The sequence below is a fragment of the Podarcis bocagei genome (assembly GCF_964188305.1).
Source record: "Podarcis bocagei genome assembly, chromosome: 12".
Classification (NCBI taxonomy): domain Eukaryota; kingdom Metazoa; phylum Chordata; class Lepidosauria; order Squamata; family Lacertidae; genus Podarcis; species Podarcis bocagei.
The window spans coordinates 29,670,267-29,690,458 of NC_138137.1; the positions used below are offsets into that span (position 1 = coordinate 29,670,267).

The 20,192-nt window shown below is 43.7% G+C and overlaps 1 protein-coding gene across 6 annotated transcripts in view; it reads left to right on the forward strand.

Moving 5' to 3' along the window:
- The window catches only part of DGKB (diacylglycerol kinase beta), a 301,695-nt gene extending 296,503 nt beyond the window's left edge, over positions 1-5,192 (forward strand). For all 6 annotated transcript variants that reach the window (XM_081164533.1, XM_081164535.1, XM_081164532.1 and 3 more), the window contains one exon: positions 1,394-5,192. In XM_081164533.1, the coding sequence (XP_081020659.1) occupies positions 1,394-1,501 (108 nt within the window). In that variant the 3' untranslated portion in view covers positions 1,502-5,192. The remainder of the gene's footprint in view (positions 1-1,393) is intronic.
- The last annotated feature ends 15,000 nt before the right edge of the window (positions 5,193-20,192 follow it).

Here is a 20,192-nt window from a genome sequence, read left to right on the forward strand (position 1 = left end):
ACAACACCGTATGATGTTAATTTGTATAATTAGAATTATGTTTGATAACTGAGATTCTGCCCAACCGTATGAGTATTATTTTTTCCCCCATACACTGATAATTGCCTAGGCAATGGTCTCAAAATTCATTCATTCATTCACCTCTCCTATTTTTTTAACATAGCATTGTTCAATTGCTTCTTTTAAAGTACAGTGGTGCCCCGCAAGACGAACGCCTCGCAAGACGGAAAACCCGCTAGACGAAAGGGTTTTCCGTTTTGGAGGCGCTTCGCAAAACGAATTTCCCTATGGGCTTCCTTCGCAAGACGAAAGCCCATAGGGAAATCTTCGGGACAGCGGAGAAGTGCAGCGCGTCTTCCCCACTGTCCTCGGACCTCCTCCGAAGGCTGGTGGTGGGGCGGAGAGACCTCCTCCTGCCGCCAGCCTTCGGAAGGCTGCTCCGAAGGCTGGCGGTGGGGCGGAGAGACCTCCTCCCGCCGCCAGGCTTCGGAAGGATGCTCCGAAGGCTGGCGGCGGGAGGAGGGCTCTCCGCCCCACCGCCAGGCTTCGGAAGGCTGCTCCGAAGGCTGGTGGCGGGAGGAGGTCTCTCCGCCCCACCACCAGCCTTCGGAAGGCTGCTCCGAAGGCTGGCGGTGGGGCGGAGAGACCTCCTCCCGCCGCCAGGCTTCGGAAGGATGCTCCGAAGGCTGGCGGCGGGAGGAGGGCTCTCCGCCCCACCGCCAGGCTTCGGAAGGCTGCTCCGAAGGCTGGTGGCGGGAGGAGGTCTCTCCGCCCCACCACCAGCCTTCGGAAGGCTGCTCCGAAGGCTGGCGGTGGGGCGGAGAGACCTCCTCCCCGCGCCAGCCTTCGGATGGCTGTCCTGAAGACTTGCGGTGGGAGGAGGGTTTTCCTTCCCACTGCCAATATTCAGAATGCTGTTCTGAATGTTGGCGGGCGGTGGGGAGGAAAAACCCTCCTCCTACCGCAAGCCCCGGGAACAGAGGAGAAGCGCTGCGCCCCTTCCCCTCTGTTCCCGTACCTGTCCTGAAGGCTTGCAGTGAGGAGAAAAGCCCTTCTCCGCACCGCCAGCCTGGCAAGCGGTTTCCATAGGAACGCATTAATTGATTTTCAATGCATTCCTATGGGAAACCGTGCTTCGCAAGACGAAAAACTCGCAAGAAGAAAAAACTTGCGGAACGAATTAATTTCGTCTTGCGAGGCACCACTGTAACAAACATTATTTGTGAACTAGAATGGATAATAGAACTAGATTGTGAGCAAGAATAAGAACAAGAAATTATAATAAAATTGCTGTTTGATGTGTAACTAATAAGGAAACTTAAAATAATCATTTTTTGTGATCCATTGCTAACACATCTTTTGATTAGGTAATAATTCTTTTCTCTCTCACCAGATAAAAATCACCCACAAGAACCAAGCTCCAATACTGATGGGACCACCTCCCAAAACTGGGCTCTTCTCTTCCATCATTAAGAGAACAAGGAACTGCAGCAAAGAATAAGCTTCTTTTAGTTAAATCCTTACAAAATCAAATTAGCAGGGATTTGGAATATGTACGCTGGAAACCTTTCAAGGGTTTTAAAATGTTCTCTACTGCATAATCATGGAATCTGGAATAACAGTTTCTGTGACTGAGCTAATGTAAAACGATGCTATTAGAATAATTTATTGCCACAGTTTTGTAGGCATTTTGCATGAAGAAAGCTAATGTTTACATAAAGTGATAAAGCATATTTTTGTTGCATGCATTGCCATTACTAATTTGCAGGATAAATATGCTTTGGGGGGGAGAGAGAATGCAACACTGTTGGAAATGTGATTTTTCCCAGGATGTGAACTTCAGATTGGTCTTTCAGATGGCATATTTAACCCATTGGACTACTCCGGCATCTTCTGAAGAAAGTGCCATGAGGCTTATTGCAGCCTTGGTTGGCTTCCTTTCCTGATTAATGCTGAGGAATAACAAACGTTCAGCCTAGTATTTGCCCGGCCATCCCTCTTAAATCTCACCCATTGAATTCAGTGCAGATCTGATCATTTAAAACCTGGCACATGAACTTTTTGTGCTATCTTGTTCTGTTAGACTTCATACAGAACAGGAAGCAACCAGCCTCATTTCCAGTTTTCGGAGGGCCCTTGAGCGAGGCAGACACCCTGCAGGGGGGGGGTCCCCCCTCTCTCAGAAAGGACACAGGTTCGAGCTTTTCAGGTCTGTGTGTGAGCACTCTTCCCTTTGCCCTGCCGATATCCACAAGCAACCCCACTTTGCCTGTTGAATTGGAGCAAACTGCAATCGGCAGGAAAACCCGAATTGCCATTTGCTCCGATTCAGCTGTAAAGAGCGGGTTTTCCTGGGGAAAGAAAGAAAAAAGTGCTTGGACGTAGACCAGGGAAGTGCAGACCATTGCCTAGAAAGCGCAGGGCAAAAGGTAAGCAGGGATAAGTCCAGAGTCCAGAGGCGGAGCGTATGCCCACGCTCCCAAGGAGGGGTAGGGCGCAGAGGGTGCCCTCCCACACACGGGATAGCCGCTTGGCTGCACAGAGTGGCGCATGCGCCCTGCAGCTCAGGGTGGAGAGAGCCACCCATGGGGGCAGAGGGAGACGTCAATGGCGGACATTTGGTGTGCCGCCTGCGACTTCCAGGCCTCCCGCAGCTGTCAAAACAAAGGGGTAAGGGGGGAATGCGGCACAGTCCCCCCTTCCCCCGACGCCTCAGGGTAGGCTTTGGCGTTGCAGGTGGGCGGCCTGCAAAATGTCACCTCCCTCAGCGAAGACACCTGGGACCCCTGCCGCCCCTGCTTGAGTCTCCTTCATCAATGCAGCAAGTCCAGGAAACTGTTGCTACTGGGGCCTCTGCTGGGCTATGGGCCCTGTGTTAAATGCCCACTGATGCTCCCCCCCCCCATTTTTTTTATTAATTTTCCAATAATTTTTTTAAACAAAAAAACAAATACACAAACAAACATAAATCTCAGCCTATTTAAACCAATCTTTGTAACATTGTTCAGTGACTTCCCCATATCCCCCTGGTTGAATTTCAATGTATATCATTCTAACAGTTTTCCGAAACTAATGTTCTTATAAAATTAACGTAATCACTTAACATCTTTATCTCTTCCAAATTTGGCATTAAACATATTTATCACATCACATATTTAAATCCTAAGCCTATCTGATATTTGCAAGTTTTCCAATTAAATGCCCACGGATGCTGGTCCATGGAAACAAGTCCTCGCAGTACCCAGAGGGTGGCCTCCCCCCCCCCCCAAAAAAATAAGCACATTACATAATAGGCTGTTTAGTTCCACATGATCAAACTTCAAAATATTTCCATCGCAAATACGGGCCCACGCTATAGTGTTAGAATAAAAGAAGCATTGCTAACATGCATCTGAGCTGGAGAACCATTACACATAATACAAGACGAAACCCTGGGTTTGTCGCTGAGCATTGACTCAACATGGAGACTCAGCCAATCCTGTCTCTCCAACAGGTGTTATTTGTACAATACATTTGTCTGTTTGCCACATCCATACTTTAATATTTTAAGTGTACATCTAAACATATAAGAGCATATCTGGGAAAGAAATGCAGTGGTTGAAACCAAGCCAAAAATTACTCCACATTAAATCTTCATAATATATCAAACTTCTGAGCAGTCTTGCATATTAGCCTGTGAAGCAGTAGGTGTGCCACATCATAACCAAGCCACATGCCTGATAAACCACATTTCCACCAAAGATTTAGCAAAGCGAGGTTTCAAGGAAAATTGGCTGGTGCAAAAGTAAGCATTTGGGATCAAAACCCTCTTTTGAAAGCTTTTAATTACTTTGGCAGTGCCTGTACCAAGAAAGGGGACTGAAATTCATGAATTACAATTAATTCTTACTAAGTATTTATTTATTTATTTATTGTGTTTATAAAAATAGTCCATGAATCAACTGGTCACCCCAATCAGATGGGCTCATGTGTGTGTCCATTGACCTTGGGGAGGTTTCGTATCTTGTATTTCAGAATGCTCATGTGAACAAATGGGGAGCAAGTTTAGAAGCTGCCTCTAAGGGTCCTGTTACTGCATGCGCAGCAGAGACACTGATTCGGAAGACTCAGAGTTATGGCCATCATAATTGTGTCACTGGCTTGTTTCCTTTATAACTGCAAAACAACTGATGATATTGCTGCCTTTTTTGTGTTCTCGATTCCAAGAATTTCTGCTGTGATGATTTTGTGCTCAGTACCTTACTTCCCACCCATGGCCCCCTGGAAAATGTATTAACAGCTTGGAAAACTGCAAAGCAGCTTGTTTTGTGCAATATAAGTGCCGCTGTCTTATGGTCAAGGCCAGGCCAGCCAACAATTTCTATGTTACGTATAGCAAACTGCTTTTGGGGAAAGCCACTGTGATTTTCAACCCATTCCCCTTTTAGTTTGAGTTTCATCCTTGCATGCTTTGCTTTCAGGCATTCCACCAAGAAGAGCAACTTGCTTGAAATGCATGATTTATTAATGCCCTCGCACCTTCTAATCTATCTCATACTTTGCTAATGATTTATCAAATCTCTTTTCCTATTGATTCGTTCATCCTTATGAAATGCAAACAACATGAAATCTTTCTGTTGTGCACGGTATTGTGCATGGATGTAAGTACATTAGATACAGTTTGAGTACATTATAGGATTTGGTAGATTTCGTCTGTGTGCAATTGAAGAACACAGAAGCAGTATATTGCCGGCAAAGACAACGTACAGTACGTGAAAAATACTCTTAATGTTCAGTAAATGTTAGCAAACTAACGCCACTTAACATAACATTCAGCATTAGGCTAAGAAATGATATTATTATTATTATTATTATTATTATTATTATTATTATTATTATTATCATTATTATTTATTAAAATTTGTATACCGCCCTTCATCCAAAGATTCCAGGGTGGTTCACAATAGATATGTCTGTCTCCAAACCTAAGGCTGTACAGTTCAACATGTATGGGTCCAGTGATGTTAACTATAGTGTCAGAATTATAATTCTCTTGTAAGCTACAAACAAATGTACACCTATATCTGATGCAATGGCTACTTCAGATATCCATGACTCAAAGGCAAATCCATCTTGCACATACTGTATCACATGACATGTTCATTGATTTTATGAAATTATGGCTATAGGTAATAAATATTTTCACATTATGAGTACAGTTTTCTACAAGTGATATTCACCTTCTTTGTAACCACACTTTTTTTCTTTAAGAGCCCCAGCTCCTTGATGCAACTGTGTGATAATCTTACAGGCATCATTTCTCCGAAAACTAAAATCTAAGCATAATTTTAGTGGTGTGAGATCTGCTTCCCTATGATTCCTCCTCATGCTGGTATCTTGCACATGAAGTTACTACACCGGTGGGACCACAGAGCTAGTCCTTTGCCTTGCACCTTGTACAATGCTCTTGAAGGAAAGTCCTGCTCACGTTACTGCTTTCTGCACAGACTTCTTGAGCAGCAGACCTCTTGAGGAACCCACAAGAAGTATCACACTTGCCACAGTGGGTGAATGTGGGGCATAGACTACAGGATGCAAGAAAGGGAAATTGCTGCTTAATTGTGGTACAAATATTTGTCGGTAGCTAGCTGTTTCAACAGATCCTTGACAGAAGACTGTGGTGGAAGGATCAGTCGATTTCAGTATTGTCCATTTATTATTTTTTCCAATCTTAAACTCAGTTCTCCACATTTCTGCAGCAATTTGCAGAATTAAAAAAAATCCTCCTAGAAATTCATCAGCATTTAATGTCAACTTTTCCCAATAGGCACATTTATGTACACCGTTTTGACTAAGGTACACAATTTTCCTAATATGATGCATATTTATATTTTGTTTTCACTAATATAGTCATGTTTATGCACACTTTCCCTTAATATATGCATTTTTGTAAACATTGGTTGGAGAATCGCGTTGCAAAATTTGGATGAGCACAAATTTGGGTGGATGGTTGTGTTTTGGTTCTCCTATTGTTTCAGAAAGTACGAATTTGATAGATTCATCTTTAGGTGTGAACCAAATCCAATTTCTCCCTCATCCCTAACCCTCCCTTGGTGGATACTACACCAAGGCTTGTTAAGAAATATGTCCAAATATAAGATTAAGTCATTTGCTGTGTTGTGTGAGAGAGTTTTCTAGAAAAGAAAGCAGTGTGTTGCAGAGGTTCTGTGCACAAACAAACCCAGTGATTGTGTTTCCAGGGCAAACCTGTTTAAAGGGCTCTTTGACCTGTGCTGATGGATTATTTGAATGAATCACAGAGGTCTGTGCTGCTGCACTCTTGATGGAGCTGGGTGGGGTGAAGGATAGTTAGAATGCAAGCATCTCTGAGTAGCAGTGGATCAACTTAGATCTAGGTTGAAGGTATTCATAGGTTAGTCCTTAGCCTGTAAGCCCAGAGTTAGGAACCCATGGCCTCTAATTCCCATCAACCCCAGTACAACCAGTCATAAGGGTGATGGGAGTTGTCATTCAGCAATACCCATCACTAAGTAAAGAAAAATGCCGTGGATTGTTGTGCCATGAAGATGAATATATTTGTTATTTACTCTTCTAATTTGGGCTATGTACACCTGGGAATAAGGCACTGAGCACAGTGCAACTTCTTTCTGCGTTAACATGGTGAAGATTCCGCTGTAAACCTAGCTTGGGGACAAACTTCTGAAACTGGGACATAGAGGCAGGTGGTGTTATTTAGAACCATTTGGTTGCTTCAGACATTTTATGAATCTGGGCTTCAGCTAGTAAGTAAAAAAGCCAAAAATCATCACACAGGGCTGGCGCTAGTGGAGAAAGTCGAGCTTCCAGAAAGTCAATCCTCATATTTTATTAGGAATGGTGTGTTTCTAAAACTCCGGTGGTGTTTTCTAAAACCACACCTTGCTGAAGAATAGTTGTGGGTGGGCAGCTTCCACCTTCTAAGAAAAAGACAGTGTTCATGTCACTTGCCACTGCTTTCCCCCCAAAAATGCCTGATGCTATGGACTCGAATCCTTCCTTCCCTTTTCTTCAGTGAATCTCCTCACATCTCCAAGACTCTTCCAGCATGGAGCCATTTCACATGTTTCCTAGCTATGATTCAGAGTTTGCTGAAGAAGCACCTTGGGACGGCTTGCAAAGAGTGAGTCATACGAAAGAGTAAGCAGTCACTGCAGCGTTTTGGTATTTACAGAAAAAACAACACCTGTGTTGATGATAGACTAGCACAATTCAATATTTACCGAGTGCTGCTTTCAAATAAACACAGAGTGTCATTCACAGAGATTGCCAGCCCCAGGGACTGAGATCAGAATGTAGACTAGCTAGCGTGCCTTTAGCTGCCTAAGAGTTCGCGCCTGTGCTCTGCTGCACATAGGCATGGGCCAACAGAGCAAACGCGAGCTTATATCACTATGTTCACACAATCGTACGCTGCTCAGGGGTTGCAGAAAGTGGCATTTCTCTCTTGCGTAGCAACAAATGGGGTGCAGCTGCTATAGTCTCACCTTTTGACTTGCATGTTTTAAAATATACGCAGCAGAAGCCACTACTGCCCTTGGGCTTATTTCAGACCTGAAGCAGGCTTGGTTAGGTTACTCCACATTTGGTGCTAGGTAGCACTTTTATAGATGGCTTCAATTGTACACACAATATTAACAGATAAGAGCATTCATTTCTCACAGTTAAGAAACTTTCAGTTACCACTTAGCTAGTCTGGCAAGAAATTGAATGCTTGAGCTTAGTCTGTCATTCTTCTTGCCCATCTCTTTACTTGTACAGTACCATCATGATATTCACACTAGCCTTACCCAACTTTATGCCCTCCAGGTTTTGTTCTACTACAACTCTAATCAGACTCAGCCAGCATGGCCAGTGGTCAGGAATCATGGGGGTTCAAAATATCTTTAGGTTGGAGAAGGCTGGTTTACACAGTTGAAAACAGTTATACCTCCCTAACTTGAGAAAACAGTGATCAACAGATGCATGAAACGGAGAGAGGGGGAGAGAGAGAGAGAGAGAGAGAGAGAGAGAGAGAGAGAGAGAGAGAGCAGATTATTCAGCGAGGGCTGGAACAGATGTGGTTTAGAATATCCATTATTATATCTTCCAACATCTTTGTTTATTTATCTGGAAGCAAAACTGGAGGCAATTTGGTTTTGGTCTAAGATGCATGGAGGGTTAACTACCAATTCTCTAATGCAAATCAATCCAGCTAGACGCTACTGATATGCTGTTTCTATGCTAGCCAAGATGGCTGTGCACTATCTCCCAATATCTGAAGCATTATGCCTGTGAATATCAGTTGTCAATCACAAGTAGGGGGAGCCCTGTTGTACTCAGATTCTCCTTGCAGGCTTTCTATGGACTGACCACTGTGAAACCAGGACGTTGAATTTTCCAGCAGGAAAATTTTAAAATGGTCAGGCACTATTATTTATTTACTTTTCATTTATTTAGCACATTTATCACCTCAGATGTATAAAAAGGCCCCGGCGCAGATTACATCACAAAAAAAATCAAAATATAGTTGTGCAGTTAAAACAGCAACCAATGAATAAAATTATCTGCAGGAAATAAGCAACTATTAACACCGCCTATCCAAAAAAGCCTGGGTAAAAATATATACCTTTGCATTATTTCCCCCTGGCATGATACAATCACAGATCTCCCCCGTAATGTGCTGTTTGGCCCTGAACTTACTATAAATGCCATTCATGTCCATGTAAGCTATTTACAGTTTTAGAAACCAAGACGGAACTGAAGCACTGGGGGTGTTGGATTGCTGTTGTTTTAGTAAGAACGTGGATGTGAATACCTGAAAAGTGAAAAGGGGACTGGATGAATGCTCTAAGAATAAGTGGAAGTTAGGAAGAATGAGGTGGGTGACCTTGGAAGTGAATTAAGGTAATGTGTTGAGAGTGAGTGGTGGTCTACACTAGGAATATGGGGACAGCTGAAAAGTAGAAGATAAGCGTTCGGCAAGACCATGATGAAGATACAGACCATATGTTTACATTGGAAGTGAATTAAGATGTTGGCAAAATTTGTACTTCCTTAGCCTGAATGTGAGGGGTTTGGGGGGTTTAATGTTTATGCAACAGAAATGGTGAATATTGGGACCTCCAAATCTTGGATTAAGTTGTGATCTGAAGAATAATTATTATCCAAGCCACCACCCAACCAGTAATTCCCTAACCCTCCTTCCCTCCAAGCCATGGGTAGGCAAACTAAGGCCCGGGGGCTGGATCCGGCCCAATCGCCTTCTAAATTCAGCCCGCGGATGGTCTGGGAATCAGTGTGTTTTTACATGAGTAGAATGTGTCCTTTTATTTAAAATGCATCTCTGCGTTATTTGTGAGGCATAGGAATTCATTCATTTCCCCCCAAAAAATATAGTCCAGCCCCCCCCCCCACAAGGTCTGAGGGACAGTAGACTGGCCGCCTGCTGAAAAAGTTTGCTGACCCCTTCTCCAAACCATTCATTCCCTAATCTCCCACTTACAGTACCTGGCTGGTTTGGCTGCTGGTGACAAGCATCTGTGAGGAAAAGAAAAACAGACCTCTCTCCCTCTCCGTTTAGGACAGCATGCCAAGGCACAAGGACCCCATAGTGCTTGAGGAAAACTACATTTCCCAGGGGTGACCAGAACCTTGGTTCTCTTGGCACACCATTCTGCAGCGTATCAGGCACCAGGTGGAAGAGGTAGAGAGAGACCTCCCCTCTTTGCTGTTTACTGCAGCAGCCAGGTAAAGGGGGCTTGGGAGATCAGGTTGGGATGGTGTTTGAGGTCTCTGGGAGCTTTTGGCCAGGCCAAATTGCTCACACAGCTGAATTGGGGAGCAGCAGCTTGTTCCCTGGCCAATCCAATGCAAGCTATGCATAGCTCACCACTTGTATCAGCAGGATAGAGAGTAGAGTATTGTCAATGCAATCAGTAAGAAGACAATAATTCTAGCCGTGAAATAGTAGTATAGAATGCACCAGGGAAACCCAACATGGTGACCTCCAGATATTGTTGAACTACAATTCCCATCAGCCCCATCCAGTATTGCCAGTGGACAAGGATGATGGGAACTGTAGTTCAATAACATCCAGAGGGCACCACAATGGCTAAAGCTTTAGGGCAGAAAACTAGAAAACTGTTTCTTATATAGTGTTGCCATACGTCTGGAATTTCTGGTCATATCTGTAACACTGCAGTTGGCAGCAGTGTCCTGGCAGAAATTGGGCAAATATCCGAGGGGGGGGGGAATCTGGACATATGGCAGCCCATGTTGGCAGTGCCGTTTTTGTCTATTTTCTATAAAATAGTTCAAAAAAGCCCAACAACTTTGGCCAAAAATAAAAAAAAACTGGAGGGCAAAAAAGAGAAAAAAGCTCTGTCCCGATTTTCACTGTTTGAATTATGGCAACCCTATCTGATATTTGTTTCAGATGGCTGCTTGAGCTGAATGTATGGTATCAAGCGAATTGCACAAAAGCAAACAAACAAAAACCCTGAACTATGTTGTCCTTAAGAAAACAAATGTCAATCACCACCACCGACATCAGCCATTGCGTATGTAACCCTCCTCAAGTAACTACTAAAATCATTAATCACCTAACAAAAATAATCTCATCAGCGACGACATACTACAATAACAGTTCCTTGCATTTCTAGTATTGTGAAGCAATCGTGCAATGCAGAAAATAAATACAATCACCTATGGTAGTGGTATATATACTGAATTTAATAGGGAAAATATGTACAATTTAAGAACATGCAAACTGAACAGATTTTGAAATGATGTAGAGTAATGCAGAACTGATGAATAAATCCAAAATATGAGAAATTTCTTTTTTATCCAGACAGAATCTGACAGTGTTTCTGTTGCTTTCTGGGCAGTATTTACAGTAGGGATATCAAGAAGAAGAAAGAATTGATAGACTAAAGCTGCTATCCTGTACCAACTTACCTGGAAGTAAGACCCCTTGGACTCACTTCTGAGTTAATATTTAGAGAACTTCACTGTAAATACCCCCTTGGATTTTTTAAATTGGCGGGTATAGATCAAATCTTTTGATATGCATCCCTCATTAAACAAGGTGTTCATTTTCCCTTTATTACGTGTTTGTTTATTATTAATAATATTAATATATTTGCATGCCCCAGCCACTCTGAGTGGCCCCCAACAGAATATAAAAAACATAATAAAACATCAAACATTAAAAACTTCCTTTATAATAGGCAGGGTAGTTGATGTTGTTGTACCACAAAACCCATAATCCCTGACCATTGGCCATGCTGACTGTGTCTGAATGGGCGCCACACTGAGATAGGCAACAGAGAAATGTACTACCACAGAAGACCTTTCCAGACAATTCAGCAGCCTTGTATTTACAGATGAGAAAGTAAAACTACTGCAAGATGTAGTTCTGTTGTTTCTGCTAACAATTTTGCCTCTTGTAAAAGGTGTGGACTGTTTGCCATTGTAAAGAGACCTACAGCATCCCTTGGCACAATGACTCTTCAGCAAAAAACAAAACCAGGCACCTGCTGTTAGTCTGAACATTGAAACATCTGTTCTGTAGTCAGTAAGTAGCTCACACTTGCATTCAGCTCCTCTACTTAAAGGCAATGAGAGCATAAAAAGGTAAAGGTAAAGGTACCCCTGCCCGTTACGGGCCAGTCTTGACAGACTCTGGGGTTTGTGCGCCCATCTCACTCTATAGGCCGTGGGCCAGCGCTGTCCGGAGACACTTCCGGGTCACGTGGCCAGCGTGACAAAGCTGCATCTGGCGAGCCAGCGCAGCACACGGAACGCCGTTTACCTTCCCGCTGGTAAGCGGTACCTATTTATCTACTTGCACCCAGGGGTGCTTTCGAACTGCTAGGTTGGCAGGCGCTGGGACCGAGCAGCGGGAGCGCACCCCGCTGCGGGGATTCGAACCGCCGACCTTTCGATCGGCAAGCCCTAGGCGCTGAGGCTTTTACCCACAGCGCCACCCGCGTCCCCAGTGAGAGCATACCAAAGGCTAAATCCTTCACCACATTTAAATGATGCATCCTTTAATCACCACTTGGTGGAGTCTTTACCCCCACATCCCTGGAGCGAAGGCACAGTAAATGGTTTGAACCAGAGGCCATAACTTTATTAATGTACATATCTGATCCAGATCGTTAGCATTCTTAACGTGAAAGCCTTCTTCACCCAACTCACCTACTCATCTTCACTATGCCAGGGTCCCAAGACCAGCAGCAGATGGCTCAAGACCCTAACAGTGCTACTATTTGAACTGTGCACTGAATATCCGAGGAGATCAGATGCAGCCTCAGAATGTGTGTCCTACTTTTCCAAGCTATGGGGACCAACTGAAGGTGCCATGCCCAAGGGCCCCCCAAGAGTCTAGAGCTAGCACCATAGGCACCATTATTTCAGAATAAGTCCTGCTGAAAACAAAGAGACTTATTTCCAAGCAAATTTGCCTAGGAACATGTTGTTCATGTGTTAGGGAACATACCAGTGGTCGCAACTGCTTTTCATGAAGTAACAGCATCACTGAGCATGTGATCTGCAAATGAGGAAATTCGATGGGAGTACAATTGCTATGCTTCAGGGTAAACATGAAAGAAAGGAAGGGGGGAAGGAAGCTTGAATCCTGAAACAAGCAAGTTGGGAAGACCTGGTTAACGCTAAGCGCGACTTTTTCCAAGTTAAACACAACAAGCAGCAAACATTGATGTGACTGCATGACATGCTACAGGCAAAAGTGAACAATGGCAGGCATATTTTCAAGTGCGGAGCACTGATGCATCTTATGTTACAGCCTTTGGCGCAACTTCATATCTTGCTACACCAAGTGCAGCCAACCAAACTGAATACAAATTTCATTTTTGGCCTCCATCTCCTCCATCCAATTGGCTCTGGCTTTCCCCTCTGTACGTTAGGCCCATGGCAAGAAAGAGGACTTGCGTATGGCAACTAGATGACCTTCACAGTCCCTTCCAACTCTGCAATTCTGTGATTCTAACTACGTATGTGTGCAATCAATAAATCTGGTTGTACCTGTAGAGCCTTTTCTCACCTTTGGCATGATGTATGGAGGTCAACGGCAGCAAATCTACAGACGGAAGAGAGGAAGGCCAGCTTGTGTGATATACCCTTGTCACATGTTGACCAAATGCTTGGAATAGAAAGGGAGACTAGTTGGTGTTTGAAAACAGAATGCTCTACAGGGGTGGGGAACCTATGACCCTACAGATGTTAGACTACATCTCCACAACTCTAATCATCCTTGACACTTGACCATGCTGCCTAGTGCTGATGGGAGTTGTATTCCAGCAACATATGGAGACCACAAGTTTTCCAACCCTGGAATAGACAATACTGGGCTGAATGGGACACTAGCTTGCCTTGGTATAAGGCAGTTCCATGTCTTAATCACCCCTATCCAATAGCAAAAGTAAGTTTCTGAATCTAAGGTGAGAGGTCCTAAGAATCCTGATCCCTAAAATCTCATTCTCCTTCATCATCATCATCCAAGGTCAGTTATTTCTTGCTGAAACAAAACAAAGAAAAACAAAACAATAATTTTGACTCCTTGGTTGAACATGTTGTGAAGAACTTGCGGAACCACGCCTACAATCAGGCAGAAGAAGGTGGCTGCCTCAGGTAGCAGATGTGACAGTAAGGTGTGGAGAACAGAGCTGTGTGTGTCACATACTGTCCTGCACCATTTAAGCTCACATGTTGTCCTCATATATAAGATTCAACTGGCTGTTGGATAGGTTTCTGTACATCTTCACCTTGGGCAGCAAAATGTATTGGGCCAGCCCTGTGAGGAAGCTAGAACACCTTCAAAATAAGAGGACACTCGTTCTTTCCCACTCAGCCTCTGCATGATGTTGTTGTTGTTGCTGTTTAGTTGTTTAGTCGTGTCCGACTCTTCATGACCCCATGGACCAGAGCACGCCAGGCACTTCTGTCCTCCACCTCCTCCCGCAGTCTGGTCAAACTCATTCTGGTAGCCTCGAGAACACTGTCCAACCATCTCATCCTCTGTTGTCCCCTTCTCCTTGTGCCCTCCATTTTTCCCAACATCAGGGTCTTTTCCAGGGAGTCTTCTCTTCTCATGAGGTGGCCAAAGTATTTGAGTCTCAGCTTCAGGATCTGTCCTTCCAGTGAGCACTCAGGGCTGATTTCCTTAAGAATGGAGAGGTTTGATCTTCTTGCAGTCCATGGAACTCTCAAGAGTCTCCTCCAGCACCATAATTCAAAAGCATCAATTCTTCAGCGATCAGCCTTCTTTATGTATCTCACATTTACTTCCTTTAATGGATTTCAAGTGGTCTCCCATCCAAGTAATGACAAGGTCCCGATTTGCTTAGCTTCAGCCCTCAACCTAGTCAGTCGCTGCCATTTCTTTTTCCTGACAGAGACTTTCTGATATTTCTCAGCTGTGTGACAGGCAGAAATTCAACATGCGCTGCATCTGGCAGGAAAAGCTGTGGCCTTGATTATTCTGCCCATCATGCAGCTGATGATGACATGGAGCCTCTGTGAGGAAGAAGACATTCCAGTTGAAAACACCCATCTTTGGCGTAGCTCTGAATGATTTCATGCAGAACCTAGCTGTATGGAGAGGGGTCCATCACGATCCAAGACATAAAGTTTTCCAAGAAAAACCCAAATATTAAAAAAGTGGAAAATAAGGCGATTACTTTCATTAACTCCCACTAACCCTCCTCTGTATTGCTTCTCTGCTAGCACCTGTTATTTCCCACCGGTGTTTGCCAGAACAAGATGTTAACAGGATAAAACAGAGTAAGATTACTAGGAGTCAGGGGAAATTAATGTGTTATTTGCTACACAGCTGAAGTGTAGCACATTGTACGGAGGGCAGCTTTAATTAAAACTTATTTCGGAAATAATGACAGCTGAAGTCCACGTGGAAGCAGAGAAAAAGGCAATTTGTCGTTCCCTTGTTTTAAAAGAGCCTCAGAGGGGCCTCGTGTCACAGACCTTACGTAACCATATCTGTCTCCTAGGAATCGGGGGGAAAGGGAGGGGAGTCTACTATTAGTAGAGTGGATTTGTTACCCTTAGGCTTCTATTCCCTGTCGCCACTAACTGAGGAGAGGGTCTGCCAAGGTCCACAGCTGGAGTCCTGTGGCTTTAAAAAGGGGAAAGGTGGGTACAGAAATAGCTGGGGAAACAGATTCTTGGACTACATTCATTCCATACACTTAAAGCACTGTGATACCACTTTAAACAGGCTTCCCCCAAAGGATGCTGGGAGCTGTAGTTGGTTAAGGATGCCAAGAGTTGTTATTCCCTTCCCATAGCCATAATTCTCAGAGTTCCCTTGGACGAGAGATTAACAGCCAAGACCCCTCCAAGTGCCTTTTTTATCTCCTTGGATGGCAACAGTAGAAACTCATTCTACAAAGCCACACTAGATGGTACACTGGACATTTCTCTGGATTGACTCATTGACGTCTAAGCAACACCGTCCTCAAAAAGCCTAGCAAACACGTCACAACAGATTTACAGCAGCTATCTCCACGTCTATCAAGTTGTCCCTGAGCCAACCAGAAAAGCTCTGCAGGACAACACTCTGAGGTTGCAGCTGTGGTGGAGAAGTCTTGCATCTTTGCAACCATCACTGACAGAGTTGGCTCAACAATGAGCTCCCCCTTATGTCCAGGTTTTTCTGGTTCCAAATATATTTCTGGTTGCACTCATCTCCCAATCTTCTTCTTTATCCTTTGCTCTCTAGTAAACCAAGGAGCTGCTTCAAAGAAGTTGCATCAGAATGATGATGTCAATCGCTTTGGTCATCTCCACCTTCCACAAAATGGCCAATGCCAAACTCCCCAAGGGCATGTAAGAATCAATTAGATTTTCTCTAAGACTCTCTAGGGTTCTAGGTTAATCACTTGCTAGGTAACCCTGTTTTACTGGCCAGAAGTGTAATTGGATCTTCTGCTCAAAAAGTAGGAGGTCTACAAATGAGCTATCATCCACACTCCTAAATGACTAGTTTAATTGTGAGGCTCGATGTGGTTCCTTCTTCCCAGTTTATTTGATGCACAGCTATAGGAGCAGCCTAAATAAGAAACTCATTATATGTCCCTACACCCAATCATAAGTAAGGGGTGGTGGGGAGGCTACCCTATATGATGATAATGTGCTATTATTTTAATTATTGCTGTTACAGTGGTACCTCAGGTTACATACGCTTCAGGTTACAGATGCTTCAGGTTACAGACTCTGCTAACCCAAAAATAGTACCTCGGGTTAAGAACTTTGCTTCAGGATAAGAACAGAAATCGTGCTCCAGCGGTGCGGCAGCAGCAGGAGGCCCCATTAGCTAAAGTGGTGCTTCAGGTTAAGAACAGTTTCAGGTTAAGAACGGACCTCCAGAACGAATTAAGTTCTTAACCCGAGGTACCACTGTATTGCCCACCTTTTTCTCTAAGGAGAGAGAGGTGACGTACATAGTTCTTCCCTTCCTCAATTAATCCCTGCAACAACACTGTAGGTAGATTAGGCTGAATTAAGGCAGTGACCAGAGGTCATCCAGTGGCCAAGTGGAGATTCGAACCTTGGTCTCTTAGATCTTAGTTCAACAGTCTAACCAACACACCACACCAGCTCTCAGTGTCCAGGATATTGTCCTTTTGAAGTACACCAGTATTCTTCCTAGTAATTGCTGTCACCTTCATTTTATTTACTGATTTTATTTATTTATACATACATACATACATAGAGACCCCACCTTTTCACCTGATGGGGCTCAAGGCGGCTTACAGGTAAAAACAAGAGCTGCCAATCTGAGAGCTGCCAATTAGCAGGAAAAGGAAGCTTTTCAACTACTGAGACATCATCTTCTGGCCCTTTTTGCTGATTAGAGGAGGCACTGAGGATTGGCTCATAGGGTCACTCTGGAGAAGGTGTGCAGGGAGAACAGCAAGGAGTTCTCGTTTTGTATGCTGCAAAGCTAAGCATTTAGGAAGACTGAAAACATAAGGTGCTTCCGTTTCAGAGCAATGGTGTACAAATTCAGTTACAAATGGAACTTCAAGGGAGAAGATATAGAACATAGAAAAAACAATTCAACATTGATAGAACTGAAACAAAATATATGTATGAAATCTGTTTTAAATATACAAATAATTACAATAAAAACGGCATGGCACCCACCCTTTAATTAAAATTTAATTTATTTACAAATATATATATATATCACACAAACACACACACATATGCATAATGGTGGTGAAAAGCATGAAATCAACAATAAAAGTACATTCCTAAAACAAGCACAAAATACAAATTGGAACCCCTGAGAATTCTAGGAAGTCCCAACAAACTAACATGCTTAGAAGCCTTTGTAGGAAATCATTACAATTAAAATGCTATAAAAGTGGGTAGTGTAACTATGTACAGAATGTGCAAGATGTTGTTGTTGTTTGTGGGGGGTGGGCGGCAAACTTGGCTCACTCGTCTATTTTTAGGCAAACAAATCCATTCCTATTAACTTTGGGTTGCCTCCTGAGATTACTTGGAAGAGAAGGTTCATTTTTATATGAAGAGATTGGAAGGGAAGGGCAGGACTCGAACATAAACGAATGCTTTCAACGCAAGCTGGCCTCCCGGAAGAGCTACACTTCCAATGCAGTGGGAAGGGGGGGGGCGGATCTACAATGTATGGTTAAACATGGTAAGTTATGCAGAGTTTTTTTGGAATTGCACATAAGTGTTTTGACACTGGTATCAAAAAGAAGCTAAATATTTGCGGAGTGCTACTCTGCACATTTGCACACAGCTCTGTGTTTGAGGGAGCGGAAGCGGCGTCCAAAGGTTTTTCTGAAGCCAGTCAGAGAGAGAGAAACGAGAGAGACACCCCGAATCCAATGCTCGCTCTGCCATTATTTGAGTCAAATCAATGAGGTTAAGGATTAATGAGATGGTGCTTTTCTTTGGCAGATTCTTGTATTTATGCTGCATTTTCTGAAAACTGTAAACTTCAGAGCACTATGTATATCGTGCTGTTCACATGGAACTCTTCATGGGTGCAGGCCCCATTCATTTCCATGGAGGGAATATTGCATTGAATCTAGAGGGAAGCACAAGTGAAATCTGCCTTCCCCATTTAACAAGAAAGGTGAAAGTTTGTGGTAGTGTAAACTCCCCACACAACTCAGGCTTCATACTAAGCTAGGAAAACTTAGAGCTTTTTTGCACAAAATTCAGCACATACTTTGGTTTATTCCAAGCACAATTCTGCACAGTGTCAGATCCTGTTATGTCCCCAACAAAGGTGCAGTGGTCTGGGGTTTTGCCGGTGTGTGTGTGTGTTTGAAGACCTGTTAACTATTGCTACTATTTCCCTGCCTCCAACATCTGAGAGCTGCCAATTAGCAGAAAAAGGAAGCTTTTCAACTACTGAGACATCATCTTCTGACCCTTTTTGCTGATTAGAGGCGGCACTGAGGATTGGCTCATAGGGTCACTCTGGAGAAGGTGTGCAGGGAGAACAGCAAGGAGTTCTCGTTTTGTATGCTGCAAAGCTAAGCATTTAGGAAGACTGAAAACATAAGGTGCTTCCGTTTCAGAGCAATGGTGTACAAATTCCGTTACAAATGGAACTTCTAGGGAGAAGATATTGAAGCACTCCAAATCATTTCCCCCGTGTACGAGGACAAAAAACAGATCTGGCTGAAAGGCTGGAGAGTTGCCAACACTGACCTCTACCTGCAAGCCAAGTAAATTTGTACTGTGTGTGTGTGTGTGTGTGTGTGTGTGTGTGTGTGTGTGGAAAGGACCCCCCAAAAAACCTTCATGGTACATGGATTCTCCAAACAATCCTGGGAATTGTAGGTTAAGGTTGCTGGAAATTATAGCACTGTGAGGGGATAACTACAGGTCCAAAGATGCTTTGGGGATGGCACATGCTTTAAATGTGTTTTAACTATACTTTTCAGGTATGTCACAATTCAAGGTGTTGGTGCTGACCTTTAAAGCCCTAAAAAGCCTCGGCCCAGTATTCCTGAAGGAGCATCTTCATCCCCATCGGTCCGCCCGGACACTGAGGTCCTCCTCTGAGGGTCTTCTGGTGGTTCCCTCACTGCAAGAAATGAAGTTACAGGGAACCAGGCAGAGGGTCTTCTCAGCAGTAGTGCCCTCCCTGTGGAAGAACCTTCCATCAGATGTCAAGGAGATAAAGAACTACACAACTTTCAGTAGACACCTGAAGGCAGCTCTGTATCAGGGAGTTTTTAATGTTTGATGTTTTTATATGTACTGTTAAGCTGCCCAGAGTGGCTGAGGAAACCCAGGCAGATGGGTGGGGTATAAATAATAAAATTATTATTATTATTATTATTATTATTATTATTATTATTACTACTGAAATGATAGGATTCCATGAGAGTAGTTTTGTCATGTAACTCATATGGCTGCATTCCTTGTTTTCATCTTCTGACAACACGAATGTGACTGATTTTTCAAGGCAGGCGTCTACGCGTGCTAGTTGTGTATTTGCTTGTTTTAAGAAGGAGTCCTTGTTTTACACCCTGCCCCCCCAAACGAGTACAAGTGATGCAAATCTTCATCATAAGAAATGGAGAAAGCATTACGGGCAACTTGGACGGTTGTGTGTGCCTGCCTGTGTCTCAATCCCAGTTAACATTCAGATCCAAAGCCTCTTCTAGATTTGCTATGCCAATCATATCCCACTCGACAGAAAGACATGAAGGAGGGAGAGAGGGAGAGAGAACACCAGTCTGCTAGATTGGAACCAATTCCTTACTCATCTCATAGCAAAGAAGCTTCATTTATCTGTAGCGGTGCCAACAGATACGGCAAGTGACAGATGCAGCAGTTTGTAACAGTTTGGATAAGAAGTTTAAGACGCGCTTATTTCTCCATGATGAAATGACCTTTGGGATTGGCAGGGAATCAGGATGAGATTTCTATGAGGAACATTCATGCCGAACAGGCTCTTAAAAATATCCTCGGAGCTTAAAGACATGTTGATGATTTGGGTAGAATGATTCTGCACAGAAGAGACACACAGACACACACACACCCTTTGAGGACCATTCTTTCCCTCTGGAGGGAAAACAGTTCAGCCCACAAAGGCAATGAGATCTTAGCCTTGCGGTCCATAGATTCACAGGTCGATG